The sequence below is a fragment of the Sciurus carolinensis genome, chromosome 9, assembly GCF_902686445.1.
Source record: "Sciurus carolinensis chromosome 9, mSciCar1.2, whole genome shotgun sequence".
NCBI classification, from domain to species: Eukaryota; Metazoa; Chordata; class Mammalia; order Rodentia; family Sciuridae; genus Sciurus; species Sciurus carolinensis.
The window spans coordinates 131,803,564-131,822,205 of NC_062221.1; the positions used below are offsets into that span (position 1 = coordinate 131,803,564).

Consider the following 18,642-nt stretch of genomic DNA (forward strand, 5'->3'; position numbering starts at 1 on the left):
ATCTGCCCAATAATCAGATCAGACCAACTGGACTGATATGTGGACTTCCCAGCATGTTGGGAAGCATGTGTGCCATTTCCCAGCAAGTTGAATATAATGGCTTTAAAATATGCAAATGCTCCTGGGAAATGACAGGATGGTGCATCTCACAGGAGGAAAGCAAAGTGGCCTGTGAGTCTTCATGGTAAAATACCGAATGTTAATCTTGATCAAGATCAATGCTGTTTTTTGAGATCCCATCAAGTCTGGGTTACTGAGGCCTTCGAGGACTGGCCAGGAAGCTTGTTGCCATCTGGAGTAAGAGTTCTGGGGAAGAGGCTGCCAGAGTCATCTTCCGGACATAATTGGCCTGCATAAGCCAGCTAACAGCAAACTCCTCAAACTAACATCGAAAACATTACTGAGGGCTGGAACCTAGTACAGGAGGAGTGTGTGCCTAGCATGCCTGAGGCCCTGGCTTCCCTCCCCAGCATCGAAAAAAAAAAAGGTCATTGTTTGAAGGAGGTGCTGATAAACAGTATTTTCTGTATCAAGAAAATACTCAGAATTTTGATTTCTATTTAATCCAATTTGCCCTTTTCTGAGTGATGGGCCGCAGTACGGTAGACAGTCTGAACCTCAGCACAGAATTAGAAGCTTTTAAGTTCAAACTGACAAAGGAATGTGTCCTCCTGAGACTGCAGAATTCAAAGGGCTCACCGATGAATCCTAGAAATCAAACGACAAACAAGTAACTTTCCGTAAAGAGCATATTGTGCCGATTTATTATAGAATGCAGTTAAAAAAAATATTTTGAGGTTAGCCTCTCCAGTTTAAAAGCACTTAACTAGAAACACTTGAACAGCTATGCAATGGTCTCTCCCTTACTGGTTCCCTCCTACCAAGTACTGTAAACAGGATTTTGAGAACATTCGATCCATTTCTTGTTATAAACAATCAAGAAGTTAATACAAACGTATTTGCTTCCCAAAGAAAACCATCTTCCAAATTTCCAAAGCATGCACTGTTACTTGGCATTAGGTATTTCAGAATGACAGACTGTTATGGTATTGTAAGGCCAAAATATAATACCTATTTAACCAGACATACACATTACAACTAGAAAAAAATTACAAATGTTCACCTAGTGTAACAGTTCCACCAGGAATTATGGGGAAAGGCACTGCATCCCTCTCATATCAACACACATCTACTACACACTTACATGCTTTGAGTTCATCCCGTCAAACACGTGGACAGCTTTTCTACAACATACGATTCACGGGTAGGTTATACGTCTTACACTATCCTTCCACTGCCAGGTTTCTTCACCCAAGAGTACAACGGGTATGGATATATGCTATCAGCTCTATTTACAAGTTGATCTGGATGTTTCAGTGGGGTGAAAAACCAACTATCTCAACCAAAACGACTTTTGGTTATGATTCATGTATAGAAACCACTACATAAAAGAAACAACGGAGACTGATATCCAACCCAAACACCTAAACTAAAATTTCTCACCTGCTAAAAACTGGCAGTGAAACTGCTATTCTCTGAATTGTATAAGCTACTCTACAGAGGAATTCAGATCAACGTCTTTTGCAGAAGCACAAGTTACGTGTTGCACCGGACAGGATGAGACTGGATTCCAGGTGCAATTCCACATGTGGATGTTGTTGCAAAGAGCTGAAAATCTGGAAGGTGACAGTTTTCCAATGCTTTCCTAGCTTCCCAAAAGATGGAAAACAACAATGGTGTAACTTCTTACACGAACAAAGGTTAGTCTTGAAATTAGTGATATACATGCACAAACGCTCAGACATGAGGGAAGGAGTGAGACGCTACAGTCCACATGGCGCTGAGGTTGCTTCCACAGCCCTTCTGCACTAGACGCGGGGTGGCTTCGTGTGAGGCCCCTTCCTACCAGTTGGGGCTGTGCCCTGTACACTGGCTAGAAGCGGAAAGCACTCCCTGGACCCACTGATCAATCTGCCCTAGGCGAAAACAGAACCTACCAGAAAAGAACAAGTACAAGACACTATCATTATTGGTTTTCTCAAGACGTCCCCAAATGTCCTTGTGCGATCACAACAAACTCAGTGATTGGCCCAAGACATTCCTGGGTGCCAGGGACGTGGACTGAGGCGCAGCATCAGAACAAGGAGACGAAGCCTTGATTCTCTTCTGAGCAACGTGAACTGGAATTTCTGCCACAGTGCTCACGGCTGCCACCTCCAAAGTTGTGACTGGCCCCTTCCACAGTAAAAGATCCTCCTGTGAGTATGACCGAGAACGCCTCTTCAGCCGGTGCCAGTTCAGCTCAGGTGGATCGGTGTGTACTCCGGCCTTCTCGTCTGGATGATCTTGGGCTTGGGTCTCTTCATCCTATCCATCTCCTCCTCTTCCTCATTCTCCTGATCGCTCTCACACACGTGGACCACCACACTGGGGGTGGTGTCGGTCGCTGCGTGCAGTTCGTACTTCTCTCCTGGGGGAGGAAATAATTGCAGGGTAAGTGGAGAGGGTCATGACAGGTACAGATGGAGTGACATGTAGGTCTGTCCAGCCGCCTCCTACCTACGCCCAATTGGGCTGAGACGGAGACACACATTTTGCATTTGTATTTCTTTGGAACTACGTTAAGAAAAAGACTCATTTCCAGTGTGTCTGACTGAAAGCACAGACTGCGTCTAGGCAGGTGAAAGGAATGAGCAGAAGGTGTGCTTTTGGTTGATGCTTCTCATGTCACCAGGCACCCTACACTAACCACCCAGGGGCTCCCCATCTGCCAGTGAGTCCCCAAGTATGGTGCAAGGAATATCAGTTCAAGAAAAGGATGTTGAATGTATAAACATGTTTGGAAACAGACGTCCTGAGCCTCCCACTGAGGACGGTTGTGAGTACCGGGACGGGGACACACGGGGAGGCCCAGGGTGCAGATGCAGATGTGGCTGCATGGGGTCAAGGGTCCTTGGACCTTTATGACCATGGTATCCTTTTTCTTATAAAACTACTGACCACCTGGAGCCAAGCATGCTCTGCTCTTCTGTGCCAGCCTGAGTATGACCAGGCTCGGTCAAGGTCAGACCATCTGGTCCAGCAAGGGTGGGATGAGCCTCCTGTAACTGAGGAAGCTGGCTATGAATGGAAGAACTGGGCATCCCTTCAGGCACCAGCCTGCTATCGGGAGTCTGACTGGGTGCTGATGGGAGGCAGTGCGATAGGGTGGCCACCACTGGGGCTGTGAGCCTGACCGCTTAGTACCCAGGGCTCAAGGGCATGTTATTTCACTCTGCTGTGTACCTCAGTCTCTTCCTCTTTAAAATGGGGACAATGAGGCATCACCCTCACGGAGCTCAAGGCATGAGTGAATGTACACATTACCTGGCTCATGATACACATGCCTGAGAAATTTCACCATGAATCATGTTTAAAAATGGGGATGAGCTCAGTGCTAGCCAGCATGCAGGCGACCCTACAGTCGATCTCTAGCACTGCCAAAAAAAAAAAAAAAAAAAAAAAAAAAAAAAGAAGGCTGATCACTACTGGTGGAACGCTGGAGTTGTGGAAATGCTAAGGATTCAAAATGGCCCAGAGGACTGGATTCAGCTCTCCCCCCTTAGGGTGGCTGGGGGAGTTTTCTTCTAAGGCTTCGTGCAGGTTCGAAGCTCCATGTAAGTGAGGGGGCACCTCATCCACCACGGTGTGCTCCTCACAGAGGCTCATTTCCAGCTGGAGGGAGCAGCGGGCAGGGCTCCCAACCTCCTGCCTCTCTGCATGCTCCTCTCCACGTGCAAGGCACTGTCCCTCACCCAGGCGGACGCTGCCTCGTCTCCACCTCACAGGCGAGACCTAGATGCTGCGTGATTACATCTGGAGAAGGGAAGACGCCTCAGCTTCCTCAGAGTATTAGGCCTGAGAGGTCAGATAGGTCACTGGAAATGCTGGAAGTGTTGGCCTCTTACAAATCCTTACCTATCTACTGATCAGCCGGAATGCGGAACGCTTGGGACTCAGGACTAGAATTACAAAATCTCTGCAGTCCTGAAAATTACAGTCAATATATGAAACACTGTTCAAGCTCACTGCTAAGTAAACCAAGGGCAAACCGGTTTTATTCTGTCTAAAAAGCCTTCTCCATGGCCTTCTGGAAAGGCATGGTAGGTTCTGGAGGTTGAGAATGTCCATTCATGGCACTTCTGTCCTCCAGAGCAGAAGGGCACCTCTCCTCAGGGGCAGATCTCACTTGCTCCCATCCAAAGACACCAACAGATGCAACCCTCAGCTTTGCTAATGCGTCTCACCAGGAGCTGCTATGCAGGGCCACACACTTCTTCCAACTGGCCATTTTTGACCTTGACCTTCATGCCACAATTAGCAGTAGGTAATGCGATTCTTGCTTTATACCACAGGGGAAATTTCCATTTGGGCAATGTTTTCAGAAATGTAATCTTTTCAATATGAAATTGCTGATGGTCCATGAAAATAAAACCCTTGACCCAAAAGAACATCAGATTGCTGGTCAAGGAGAAACGAGGAGCTGACAATCAGCATGTATCCAGTTTGCTCCAAGGACGAGGCAGGAGTGGGGCTCACACCTCTTCACTGCAAGACCCCCTTCTCCTATCTGCATAATCAGTCAAGTCCTAGCACACAGGGCAGGAACCCACCACACTTCCTGTTTTCAAAGACCACGGTTTGAGCACTGACTCTGGGCTATGTGCTGTGAAGTGCCTTTTACTGGATGGTGGTCTCGACTCCCCTGGGTAAGACCCATTTTATGGACAAGAAACCTGAGTTCTTTCTTCGCTATGATCCATGGTTCTTTTTCCTACCCACTAAAAAGGTCAGGTGAGAATCAGATCAATGGGAGAGATTACCTTGACTAAAACTGAAATTTCTACAAGGATTGTCTGTTTTCCCTTTTCCAGACTCCATTGCTCATCGGCACCTGGAGTAACAGGACCTGGGCTTGAGCCATGCAGGCTGTGCCCCAAGGGTGAGGGGATGGATTCACAGGGTGCCCTGGAGGGCCCGGTGCTCGGGACTACTGAGCAGTCATGGTATACCTTCCCAAGGAGTACACACTGGCAACCCAAGTGGCACTGATGTGGAAGAACGCAGATGGAGACATCCACAGGGCAAGCTTGCGCTGGCTCCTGTGGAGCAGAAGGGACCATGGGGACCCTCCCTGACAGGTGAGGAGCAGGTCTTCAGCAGACTCCCTACGCCCCCCAGCTCCAGCCTGCTGGGGCGCTGCTTACCTGGCCCAAGCTTGGAGATAGCATATAAAAGATCATAATTTATGACTGGAGTAGCGTCTTCCACTTGTTTCCAACCAACCGGTGGAGAGGCAGGAGGTGAGATCAGGAACTGCTTGTCTGGATTGGGTGGAGCCAGGTGTGAGCTTCCTATGTGTAAAGTCTGAGGAGAGAAGTCAACACTGGTCACTGCACTGCAAGGGAAGAACTGCGGCAGGTCAGCAGTACCTGCCATAGCTTCTGGAAGGCAGCTGTGAAGGATAGGCCAGGTGCCAGGTGAAATAGGTGTGATCCCAGGAAGAGCTGGGAAATGGCGCTGGTCCCAACAGCACACCTGCATGCTCCCTGAAAGAACAGGGAGGCGTGCGTTCTCCTTCACTACTCAACTCCAGAAGGTCAGGTGCTATTTCTGAGGTTGTTCTCAATTCACCTTGATGTCTTCTTAAAATAGGCGAGAGACAGAGAATTCAGAGCATAAATTTTGCCTTTCTTGAGATGAATTCTTGGGGTTTTCCAGGCATAACATTATCAATGTATAAGCTGGTTCTTAAAAAGGATGGGAGAAGCAGGGTATGGTGGCCCACACCTATAATACCAGTGACTCAGGGGGCTGAGGCAGAAGGATAGCATGTTTGAGGCCAGTCTCAGCAACTTAGCAAGACCCTGTCTCCAAATATCTCCAAATAAAAAGGTGTGTGGGTTCAATTCATAATACTACTACTACCAAAAAAAAAAAAAAAAAAAAAAAGATGGGAAGGGGGAAGAGGGAGAAGCATGCATAGCAATGAACCTGACTTCTGACTCACCTGAGCAAAATATAACTTCATTTCCTTCCCAAGAAACTCAGTCTTATGCAGCTGCAGTCTGGCATCGGCTGCAGATAAGGGGTTGCTGAAGTTTATTCGGACACGTTTGAAGCTCTTGAAATACTGAAAGGTGATATCCTTGTCATATGTCCTAAAGAGAGATTCAAATTTGGCCTGAAAAATAATAAAAATAAAAGGAGTTGAAATTTACTTGCACGTGACCTTTGACTAAAGGACATCATTACATTGCTTAGTAAAGGAGTGAGTTACCAACCACTTCAAAAATTCCTAACTTCCTACTTAAGGAGATGCTGCCGTTTATTTATTTCTGGTGCATACCCTAGGCACACGCTCTACTTCTGAGCGACATTCCTAGCCCAGACACAGCTCTTTTTAGGCCTATGACAGGTGATTTTACAAGAAAGTAAGATGACTTACTAAACTCAACCAGTAGAACAATCACCAATATTTAAATACTTCTTATGATAAGAGAAAAAATTCAATTTAAAGCAGAATGAGCATTTTCCAAGGACGTTCAGTTTGTCAATTCCTTATTCCCAGGCCTGATATTCCTATAAACGTCCTCATCCTGGCCCACACCAATCCTACCACTAAGGGTGATGTGCTTTTGAGTACGGTTAATTTGGGAAACATTTAATTGAACAAAAAAGTCTTGCATTTCTTAAAGGAAGTAGCTTAAAAATTCCCATATTTTTAATCCTAGTCGGTTACTTTTTAACTCTAAAATGATACTGGTTTAAAATTAATGTGCTGCAATGGACCCATTTCTGCGCTGGCTTGAGTTCAGGCACGCCAGCCTAGTGTCCTGCGAGCTAGTGAAGTCGGGATCAGTCAAAGCCCAGCTCCGGGATGGCCAGTCGGGCTCCTGGGAGCAGCTCTGGGCGCGCCCCCACCGCTGCTGGGGTGGACGGTCGGGCCTCGAGGAAGACGCACAGGCCTTCGGATGCCGTCCGAGTCTCTCCGGACTAAACCCCTGGGGCAGGCTGCGGAACCCGTGCGGAGCGCAGCGGCCAGGGCACAGCTCACCCCGAGGCCCCTCTGCAGGCGGCGCAGGACCCGGCGCGCGGACCCTCCTCGGAACGTCCGCGGCTGGAGGAGAGGAGCCCGGGCACCCGGCGTCCCGTGCGGCCGCTCGGCCAGTGTGTCGCGGGAGGAGCCGCAGCTCCCAGCCTGGTTCTCGCTCGCGCCCGGGCTCTTCTCCGGCCCCTGCACGTTTCCGTGACTCCGCTGCCAGGGCTTCTGCAGAGGCACCACGGAAGGCGGCGCCGGGCCCGCCTCTCCCCGGATGCGCGAGCTGCCGGCGGTCAGGTGATTTGGAATTTGGCATGACCTCATCAGTAGGCATTGTGACCAACTGTGTACTTCTGAAGTTGTGATTCAGAATTCGGGAGAGATGACTTTGATGAATAATTTTAGAATACAAGTCAGGGCCCGGGATCAGAACAGAGAATCCGCGCTCCCTGCTGAATCCCCAATCCTCCTACATCATTCTCTTGTTAAGCAATCTTATTTGTTCTACTAACTGGTATCTGGTTACTATAGCTGTTCAACAGCATTAGAATATGCTGTACGATCTAGTTTTTTTTTTTTTTTTTTTTTAAAGCAAACTATAGTCCCAGATCACAATCATGGTATACAATTATGGAGTTAAATTTGATTTGAAAAAGAACATAAACCTTCATGTGTTCCAATATGGCTTTGGGTATAAAGCATACAACACAAACACCATCCCTCAAACAGAAAATATACAATATTCATTCGTGTATCTTATTAAAAAATCAGATAAATAGGTGGGTAGCTATCAATGTCTTCCATTTTAACCAAATGAAGAAGAAAAGTATGGTGATTAAAATGACTAATTTTATTAATTACTTCAATTAATCCCACATTTAAATTATTTATCCAGTTTGATGATTTGCTATGGCTGCATTTTCCCTAGCTAGTGTGATCTGGAAACTGGAGGCAGACCCTTATAATTACTGCAAACACACAATAAGTTGACGATATTTTTTCCCTAGGACAAAATCAAATTATTCTGAATCAAATTATTCTAGCTGTAAAAGGGTGGTTCTATTCACTGTCAGAAGAAGCCTCCCTGGAAAAGTTCACCCATACCTTCGGAAGGAAAGCCATGCAATTTCCAAACTGCCTCACTAGGAAGCTGGTCCAGGAACCTCGATGCTTTCAAATTTTGAGATCTCTAAAAACTCCCTCATAGTTAATTCCTAAAGCAACAGCTTTTGATTTTCAAGATTCAAAATACTTTGGACTTATTTCAAAACCCTCAAACCCACAAGAGAGCCACATACCCACACGTATTTCAGTTAATAGTCCTAATTAGCACAATGTTTTGAAAACTCTCAAAAAAATCACATTACATTAGAAGCCTTACCCTGGTTTCACTTTCGCTGAAGATATCACTGTTTGCCACACAGGCAATCAGGGAGCTAAAACTGTAGTTAAAGTTTCTAAAATGCATCCTGCTTTCTTACAGGGAGAGGCTAGAGACCGGCGCAGTCAAGTCCCAGTCTGCTTCTTTCCAAGAGACTGTCGGTCCTTTCTTGAGCCGGCACTTATAAAGCACCGAGGGGGAGGGCCAGCCCCCTGGGAAAAAAAGCCCAGCGACCAGAGCATCCTGTTTGGACAGCAAATTCCTGAGTCAAGTCCTGCATGCTCGCAGGCAGACAGGGACAAAGTGTAAGTTTCTACTGGAAAGAGGTGACGTCAACACCTTAGTCATTTTCCCTATGCTAATTAACTGTGCTTGGGGAGGATGGAAAACCAGCTGAGGTTTGCTTCCCGGCTGCCATGTCCACCCTCTTGCAGCATAGTTTCCACTGGTAGTAATTCCATTCAGCCACTCAGACAGCATGCTCCTCGGCTGAATGGGACGGCCCTTCTTAAGATGGAAAATGTTACAGAAGAACAAGGACGAAGGTCCACTGCAGTAAACAGCAATTAGCCTCCAGGGCCACTTCGAGGCTTTGGGAGACCTCGAAAACCAAGTCTTGATGAGTTGCTTGATCCCTGTAATTTCCTGACAACCTCAATCAGTGTTTCAGTTGGGGCCTTGGAGAAAACATTTTGAAATCTGGCTTGGTCAATGAACTCTGCTTTTAAAGAAAAAAGTGGGATTCATTTTGAAATGTAGTGTTTCCCTTTGGTTTTTGTTTTTTCCAATTGAACTTTATTGGATGAATGTCCCAATTTCCACTTGTGTTCCACGGGAGTGTGGTGGGAAGAGATGCTAAAGCAATCTTAGAATTTTCATCTGAAAACTTTATTACTGTAGTCTGAGAATGAAGGGCATGCAACACTTGGCTGGTCTTCTAATGGCTACTGAATTCAAGCAAAGATGCAAAACCATTTCAGAGGGCTGCGGGTGTGGTTCAGTGGTAGAGAGCTTGCCCCAGGCCCTGGGTTCCATTACCAGCACCACGAAAAAACAAAACCCAAAATATTTTAGAGAATCTAGCCTCTGGAATTGAGAAAAAAATAAAATAAAATAGAGAGGTCCTGCTTAGAGACATAAGACTAATTTTTTTTTTTTTTTTAAATAGGAAAGGAAGAAAAATGGAAAGAATATACACTGTAGTTGAAAAGCTAGTTCAGTGGGTCTCCTGTTCCTGAGATGCCCAGAGCACCCTGGGATGTAAGACAGATTCTACTTCTTTCAAAAGCATGCAACTCTAACTTCTAAGCATTTTACCACTTTGGATCCCTGTGCTGTCTGGGTCCTGGGTCCCTTGCCCTCTCCCCAGTTTTGTTATCATCTGAAAGCACTCAAGTTATTTAAGCATTCTCTGTTAGGGGCACACAGGGTCAGGGTTCCAACTTCCAAAACTTAAATAAAACCTTCCCATTCATATTTAAAAATTAACTTCAAAGCATCATTAAAGTCAGCCAAAAAAAAAAAAAAAAAAAAATGCAACCGGAAAAAACAAAGCGGCACATTTATCTCTCCAAAAAAAAAGGAAAAGTCATCTTTGGATGAGTGAGCGGTGCTTCATTTCAATGCACAGAATCTCGCTGCCAACCGTGGGGTTACGTAAGAAGCCAGTTATGGTGTTTGCTTTGCCAAATTACCCATAGCTCCCAACCTGAAAAGACCTAAATACATTTATTCTAAAAAGCCTGGAACACTGTGAACAGTAGGTGTGCGTCAAACGCGGGGGGCCGTGCTCAGGCTGGATGGTGCTGGCCCATGGTGACCGCTCTGGGGGAGCTGTGCTTCCCGGCAGAGCTGGCATGTTGGAGGCAGCTGCCACGAGTCGGGGCTGTGGTGTGGGTGGTGGGTGGTGGGTGGTGGTGGACTGGGGAGAGGGATGGGGGAGGCAGGGCACAGTGCCGGGGCAACTCCTGCAGAGCCTCAGAGAAGTCCCCTCCCTGTGTTCCCACTCGGCCTTCTTCTTTCTCTCTCCTGGAGTCCACCTTGGTAAAGAGCACTAAAAGGTGACCAGAGGAGTGGGAGAACACACGCTTCATTGTCCTCTTCTTTGTTTAAAATCCATGACACAAAGCTCCAATTCATTTTGTGGGCAAATCTGGAACATTTCTGTCCATCTGAGACAACAGTACTGGCTCACTGGAATTTACTAGTTTGAATTCATCATATGAATGAGGAGAAAAAAGAATAGTGAGGTGTGTGAAGACTGTTCAGCTGTCTTTGCTCATAGAAATGACAGGTCTTCCACATGCTGCCCCCAAAGTCTAGCAAACATAATTCTGTAACTGCCTTTGAACTGATCAGCCCCACGGAATCAAACCTGAGCACTTCCATTTTTAGATGAGGAATAGGATCAGGTTAAGATGATAGCTGCCATTTTGTAGGGAGGTTGGAATGGAAGCTTCTGGCAAAAATCAAATCAAATCAAATCACTGGGTCACAAAACATGTCAGAGCCCTAGACCAGGAGAAAGACCCCTGGGATCTGCTATCTGAGGTTTCCTTGGCTGCAAGGAAAGAAAGCATGGGCAGATTTAATAAGAGGGATGCAGTAGTATCACAATACCTGACCTCAAACTACACTACAGAGCTATAGTAACATAAACAGCATGGTACTGGCATTTAAGCAGACATGCTGAGCAATGGCACAGAAGACAGAGCAAACCCACATAGACACAGCCATTGGGTTCTCATCTGATCCTTGACAAAGAAGCCAAAAGCATAAGCTGGAGAAAAGAGCCTTTTTAACAAATGGTGCTGGGAAAACTAGATACCCATATGTAGAAGAATGAAACTAGATTCCTATCTCTCACCCTGCACAAAATCAACTGAAAGTGGATCAAAGACCTAGGAATTAGACCAGAAACACTGCAACTGCTAAAAGAAAACAGAGTCAACACCCCAACATATTGAGTAGTCACCAGCTTTCCTTAATAAGATCCATAAAGCTAAGAAATAAACAAGAATCAGTAAGTGGGATGGCATTCAATTAAAAAGCTTCTGCATAGCAAAGGAAAAGCCTACAGAATGGGAAAAGATCTTTGCCAGCTACTCTTCCAACAGGAGATTAATATCCAACATACATAAAGAACTCAAAAAACTTAGCACCAAACCAACCAACCAACCCAGAAACAAAAGCCACTTAAACACACACAAAAGAAAATCAACTGGGCAAATAAACCAAACAGACATTTCTCAAAAGAAAAAAATGCAAATGACCAACACATATATGAAAACATGTTCAACATCCTTAGCAATCAGGGAAATGCAAATCGAAACTACACAGAGATCTCCCTCCAGTTAGAATGGCAATCATGAAGAATACAAATAACAATAAGTGCTGGCGAATACGTGGGGGGACAGGTACATCCATGCGTTGGTGGTGGTTCTGCTAATTAGCACAGCTACTCTGGAAAACAGTATGGAGATTTCTCAAAAGAACAGGAATGGAACTACCATATGACCCAGCTGTCCCACTTCTTGATATTTATCCAAGGAATTAAAATTGGCATACCAAGGCAACACACGCATACCAATGTTTAGAGCAGTACAATTCACAAAAGCCAAGTTATGGGACTAGTCCAGGTGTCCCTTGGGAGACAAATGGATAAAGAAAATGAGGTACATCTGAACAATGGAGTTTCACTCAGCCATGAAGAATGAAATCATGTCCACTGTCATTATGCTAAGTGAAGTCAGTTGGTCTCAAAGTCAAAGGTCAGATGTCTTCTTTCACTTGTGAAAGTCAGAAATAAGGAATTAAAAGAGAAGTCACATGAGGACAGAGGGAGAAGAGTGGAGCAGGAGAAGGTGTAGAGGGGGAGGGAGGAGGGAGGTGACAGGGAGGACTATGGGGTGAAACTGACCCAACTGCGCCATGTACGTGTATGAATCCCACCTGTGCGTACAACTATAAGGCCCCAATTGAAAAACAAATTAATACAAGGAAGAACAACAGAGTAGAGCAAGGGGATCGGTGAGAGGAGAGGGGCAGGAAGATGGTGGTTGTGGGGACTGACATACAGTAAAGCATGCCTACGCACTTATGAATAGGTCAAAATGAACCCCACAATCATGCATGACTATGATGCATAATGAACCAAATCTTCAAAGTAAAAAAAAAAAGGACTTTCATACTTGTCCATTGCCTGTGGTTTGGGAGACAAGTACATTCTTGATTCTTGTTTGCTAGTCAAATGTGATTGATTTGGAGACAGTAGTGCCCACAGCAAAGTCTCCTTAGAACTCTTGAAAAGCACACTAAAAATTGCACTCAAAACAGTAAAACTGAAACTAGAAGCTAACAAAGAAATGAAATGCTTTAGTTAAGTCAAAGCTTCAGATGTTTGCATTTCTTCCATCCACACCATAAAAGTCATAAATAAATCCCTTTAACCTGCGTTTGCCTCCTCTGGCTCCAAGCAGTTAGAGCGTATTTGCATTAAGAAGTTTCTATTTTGGTGAGGGAAAATTGAGGTTTATACTGAATTCCATCATTCCCATTACAGCATTCCTACACACAGCCAGGATGACCTCAGAACACCCATTATAAACCCCAAGGAGTTGACAGCTGCCCTGCAATGCGCCACATGTGAAGCTTGTGACAAAACCAACTGACCAGGGAGGGAAACTGAGGCTTGCCTGGGAAGTCAACCAAGGCACACTGAAGAAGGAAGCAATTTGCAAAGGTCTTTTCAGGACTAAAAGATACTAGGCTAATAAAAATCCACTTTCCCCAAGGTTTAGCTCCTGGGGCAATGGCAGGCTTGTTTTGTTCTGGTTTTGGAAGTCTTACTGTTACTTAATGTTTGTAGGCCTCTGTCCCTCCACCTCCATGCCCCATGGGTGCCATGGCTCTGCTCTGGGCCCACTGAAGCGGGACACAACCCTTTGCATGAGGGAAGAACATGTTCAACTTAATGTAGGCTCACCTTGCTTTCTTTAAGTGCCTATTTTTATGGCATGTTTTATAAGGTGTCCCATATAAAGCAGAGTTTGTATAGAATTTACAAATAAAATGCTTGGCTGGCAGAGGTACTCAAAAATATTTTACCAATGAAGTTCATGCTCAGGAACATTTGGACACCATTTGTCTAAGCAGTCGTGAGATTAATTTCCCCGTTTTCTTTAGGTTTTTCATAACCAGCAAGTGTTAAGAGAGTAGGGAAAGCATTCTTCTTTCTGAAATCTATAAAGGAATTTCTATTTTTAGCCACTTTCAGAGGTAATCAGGGTATGAATGGCTCAGGGGAGGCCAGATGTGGACTCAGGGATTCTTGCTCTTAGTGATATTTTACTACTGGGAAAATGTGCTTGGCCATAAGGAAGGGCCACCATTTAAAAGAAAATGGAAAGCCGAGTGATAACCTTTCAAAGAAAATGCAAAGTAGAGCAGATGACCTTTCCTTTGGGAGGGGCTCTGAGGGCTGGAGCTACAATGTCCTAAAGAAATCAGGGAGGTGCTCCATCCACAGAGAACAAATGACAACTAAGGACTGCACGTCTGAAATAAGAAAATCGCTTCTAAGTGTGACAGGTTTCATCTTCTGTAGGAAAGCTGGAGAAGCGATAATAAACTTCAGCCTGCTGGTACCCTGCGACACTTTGAAGAGAGAAATCTGGAGTAACACTTGATACTTTGCACAAATTAGTACAAGAGTGTGCAAATAATTTGTATTTTTTTGGATAATACAGAACTTATGCGAATGGCTTATTTATGCCCTTGCCAAAAGCGACAGATGCGAATGTGCTCCAGGTCCTCTTGTTGAGTATATTTCAGCAAAACGGCAATCACGGTCAGTCATGGTGCATGTAAAGAAAAATCGTCATCATGGAAAGAGAGAGAAAGAAGGAAAAGGAAACCAGCAATCTAAGTAGGGAGAAGAGTGCGCACGGATTTATTCCTGGAGACAGAGGTCACGGATCACAGCAGATTCCATCTTGTTTGTTAAGTTCCATGTGTGCTCTGAATCCCATTAACTCTCATTTCCTTATTACCTCAACCTTTCCTTAGTACATAAAGATTAACCACCCCTCTGTAACTTCTTGGAAAAACACTGTGCGATGTTTAAGATGAAGAAATAGCCATAGGCAAATCAAAACTGTACTTAATGACTTGGAGACCAGCAGATGAGGATTAAGGGAGGTAACATTTATTTAGAGATTATGAGGCCCAAAGCCACCCTAATTAATCATTCCTTCTTTGCTTTCTCAGTCTGTTCCTTTCCAGACCCACCTTGCTTTGATTACTGATTTTAACTTTGGCTTTGATGCCATTCTCAGTCAGGGGCACAATACTACAGTGAAAGACCCTGGGCAAGAATGGTGCCCTGGAATGGGCCAGTGAAGGGCCAGCATGCCTAGCATGGCCCCCTGAGGCCTGGCTCTGTCTATTCTAGTGCTGAGCGGCTCTCCCCACCTTAGGCTCCATTCCCTAGGATTCATCCCCTCACCTTAAAAGGATGAGCTCTGCTTTCTAGTGTTGATTCAACTAACAAACCTTGCTCCTTCCCAGAAGGATTTCCTACTTATCTGGGAAGGACTGAGACTATTATGCTCTGGCCAGGACTTGTTCTGGAAGCTTCTCCCAAGCAGCCTGGGAAAGTGCTGGGAACATATGAACACCACACCGATACCTGGTGAGGGGCTGGCTGAACCTAAATAGAAGATCAAAAGGCAAGAAGTTCGTGAAGGAAGAGCAAAAGAACCAGCAAGATTGAAATCTGGAAATCTTCAACACCAGATATAAACACAATTCTCAACAACTTTGCTAAGCAGAGTTCATCTCCACACCCAGTCTTAAAACTAAGGAGGAGTCAGCTCAGAAATAGTTTTGAGTGTATGTGTGCTCTTACCTACTATTTCCGTTCCATCCACACACCCAGTTTCCATGTCTGTGGTTGAGAAATCCCGACGGGGCCATCGCATGTGCTTTCTTATACTGCATTCTTTGCTGACTATTTAAAAGTCTGATAGTAAGTCACATGAAGAGGCATGTACCCTGCCATCTTCGGGAGGCAATGCAATGCTGAAAATGGATGTAAGGGAAGATACACCACAAACATACAATGAACAAGACCCCACCACATACACCGCCACAAAAGAGAATGAATGGCTGTGCCAACTTCACTCGTCAGGAAAATCTGTGAGTTCGTATCAAGAGCCTAAGACTTGGGCTCACGTCTCATGTCTTCGCACCAGAGGGCCTGAGACAAGAGAGCTGGTCCTCCTTCTCTCAGGCCAAGAGGGCCTGGTCAGTTTGCTCCTTGGGAACTGGTAGCCTCCCAACATTTAAAAAGAAATAACTTTCAATATTGAAAAACTGGGAGCTTTCACATAGAAACTGAGTTCCTACATTTTGGGGGGTGGAGGGAAGGAGGATGTGGCACTGTGGCCCTGAACCCCAGGGGTTCTGGCTAAGCCTTTAGTGGAAACCAGGGCTGTCTCATACCAGGGTCCCCACCACTCCTGTGGTCGCACACCTGCCCCTCCGCTGATGACTGACTCCAAAGACATTTAAATTTTCTATATATGGCTTAATTTAGTAAATCATCAAAAACAGATCAGTCACCCCCTAGAGCCAGGCACCGTGGTCAGGGGCAGGGGCTGTAGGCACAGGCAGAGCAGCTGAGCCATCCTGACTGGGGCTGACTCTGCTCTCTGTCAAACGATCGGCACCGAATCATCCACTTAGAAGGCTTGTCTCTCGCTCTCCACACAGCAATCTCTCTGTGTGGTCCGTTCACAGGCACAATGGATTCCCCTGGGTGACTGCCTGGGCATTTTGGGAACATTGTATCCCTCTCCTAAAATTATCCTGTAAATGTTTTGAGACATGGTTGTAGGGATGACCTTGACTCCTCAAATGTACAGAAACCAAAGTTGATTTATTAAAGGAATTGTCAGAAAAAATGATTGGGCCATAAGAGGGAAGGAGACAGTGTAGCTAATAAATGGAACCCTGGTACTTTTCTAGATCTCTACAGAAATAGCTTACAATTAATGGAGGCAGAAAGATTTTTAATATGATAGGCATTAGAAGACATAGAAAGATGATCCAAACATATTTTCAGAGTGATGCTGAGATAGTTTTTAAAAGACCAGGTTGAGAAGACCCCATTTTAAACTGCTCTTGTAAAAAATCTAGGAGACAGTTTGAGCAATCATCTTTTGTTGAAAATAACTTGGGAAGATTATGCCTAACTTCATCTTTTTCAGAAGCCCTTCCATTAGTCTAGGCCATGTTGGGCTCTTTCATTCTGAGAAAGGTCATAGTGGCTCTATTGCCCTTAGTAAGGGAAAACTACTTTGGCCTATACCATGATCAGCTAGTCAACCCAATCAACCAACCAGCCAACCAGTCAACCAACCAACCAACCAACCAACCAGCCAGCCAACCAACTAACAAGGAGCCAACCAACCAGCCAGCCAAAATAACAACACAACCAGCTAGCCGACCAACCAACTAACCAACTGTCACTGGCTTCTAGACTCTGAGACAGAGGTTCTTGTGCAGGGGATTTATTGGGGAGAGGGAGGGGAGAAAGCAGGCCTGGTAGAGGGAAAGTAGAGTAATAAAATGGCACCCATGGAGGCCTCGCTGACTCTCTGGGGAGTTCTGAGGGAAGGATGAGCCTCAATGGAGCAAGAGACACACCCACACTGGTCAACAGTGGGACAGGGGCTACCCTGGTTGAAGGGGTGGAAATTGGGTGAGGTGGCTTGCTTCAGGCTGAAGTAGTCCCCAAAGCAGGCAATGGCCAAGGGGACACAGAGACATATCTCTGTTTTGGGACATATTGCAATGTCCACCGCACCAACTGACCAACCAGAACCAAGATGAAGAAATCAGAAGACTCCAAAAATTTGTAGCCAATGTCAAGCATCTGAAATCTCTGACAAATATAACCATTAGCTCATCTATCCCTGGGAAGAACTTCAAAAGGAATGTGGATGAAGTAAGTAGTCAACTTCATAGTTTAAACTTTCAGTGCCAACCACATCAACTAGAATTCTGTGGGGAACCAACAATGTCACTCCTAGGAATTCATTGTAAGGAAATTCTTCATTCTAAGGAAATTCTCATGGCCACCGGCGAAGATTTAGATGCAAACATATTCCTGCATGGCTTTTTATGCAACTGCAATATCTTATCAGTGACCAGACAATAATTATGCTAAACCCATTCAATAGACTATGGAGCTACCCACAGGAAGGAAGTAAAGACTCTTAATGGCAAAAAAGAGGTCCAAGACTTGCTGGTAAGGCACCAGGTGTGGTGGCGGATGCCTGTAATCCCAGTGATTTTGGGGAGACTGAAGTAGGAGGATTGCAAGTTTTAGGCCAGTCTCAGCAATTTAGCAAGATTCTAAGCAACTTAGCAAGACTTTGTCTCAAAATAAAAAAATAAAATAAAAAGGGCTGGGGGTGGAGCTCAGTTCCTAAAACTAAAACAAACAAACAAAAAAAGCAGGTTACAAACTATGTTTTGTGCTGCGACTGTTTTGGTGAAAAGAAAGAGTATGTAGTAAAGATGAATTGCAGAAATAAAGAAAAAAAGAAAAAAAAAAACAGAGGAAGAAGCAAAGAAAAAAGCATTTAAAAAATAAGATTTAATAGGTTTAATAGAATGTTCACAGAGAACACTGATTAGTTTTGTAACAAAAGGCTTCCTCCCCACCCCCAACTAGATGCGTTATTTCAATGGCCAAGATAACTGTGGTTAACAGATACACAATGTAAGGTTAAAGGTTAATCAGAAAGGAAAAATCTACTTCCCCCTCCCTTTTGAGTTGCAGTCATGGCTTTTAATTTATTTGTACTGTTTATTATGCATAATCCCTAAACCTGGTGTTTCAAACTGCCGATTGTTGAAAAATTCCCATTTCTTACCTAAACACCTTTAAACAGAAAGCATCCATTTTGCTTTCTCTGTTAGCCTCTCTCACCAACCCTCTCTATCTCCTGAAATACCAACTAATCGATTGTGCTGGCTGAGCCGTTCACATGAGTCAGGGCTGGACAAGAGCCAGGACGGTCACTGGGCTGTCCTGCGATGCACCACAGGTGGCTGACCAACCTCTGCAGATGCATGAACAGAACTCACAAAGCGCATTCTGCAGACTCCA

General features: G+C 45.0%; 1 protein-coding gene across 3 annotated transcripts in view; it reads right to left on the reverse strand.

Annotated features, from left to right (window-relative positions):
* Nucleotides 1–739: 739 nt before the first annotated feature.
* The window catches only part of Rcan1 (regulator of calcineurin 1), a 75,995-nt gene continuing 58,092 nt past the window's right edge, over nucleotides 740–18,642 (reverse strand). The window contains exons 1-4 of one of the 3 annotated variants that reach the window (XM_047564319.1): nucleotides 8,463–8,716; nucleotides 6,050–6,223; nucleotides 5,247–5,406; nucleotides 740–2,470 (exon numbers count right to left, since the gene is read on the reverse strand). In XM_047564319.1, coding sequence (XP_047420275.1) covers nucleotides 2,298–2,470; nucleotides 5,247–5,406; nucleotides 6,050–6,223; nucleotides 8,463–8,549 — 594 coding nt within the window. In that variant the 5' untranslated portion in view covers nucleotides 8,550–8,716 and the 3' untranslated portion in view covers nucleotides 740–2,297. Of the gene's footprint in view, nucleotides 2,471–5,246; nucleotides 5,407–6,049; nucleotides 6,224–7,096; nucleotides 7,621–8,462; nucleotides 8,717–18,642 lie in introns of those variants that run through there. The other 2 variants (XM_047564317.1, XM_047564318.1) reach the window with 2 other exon arrangements.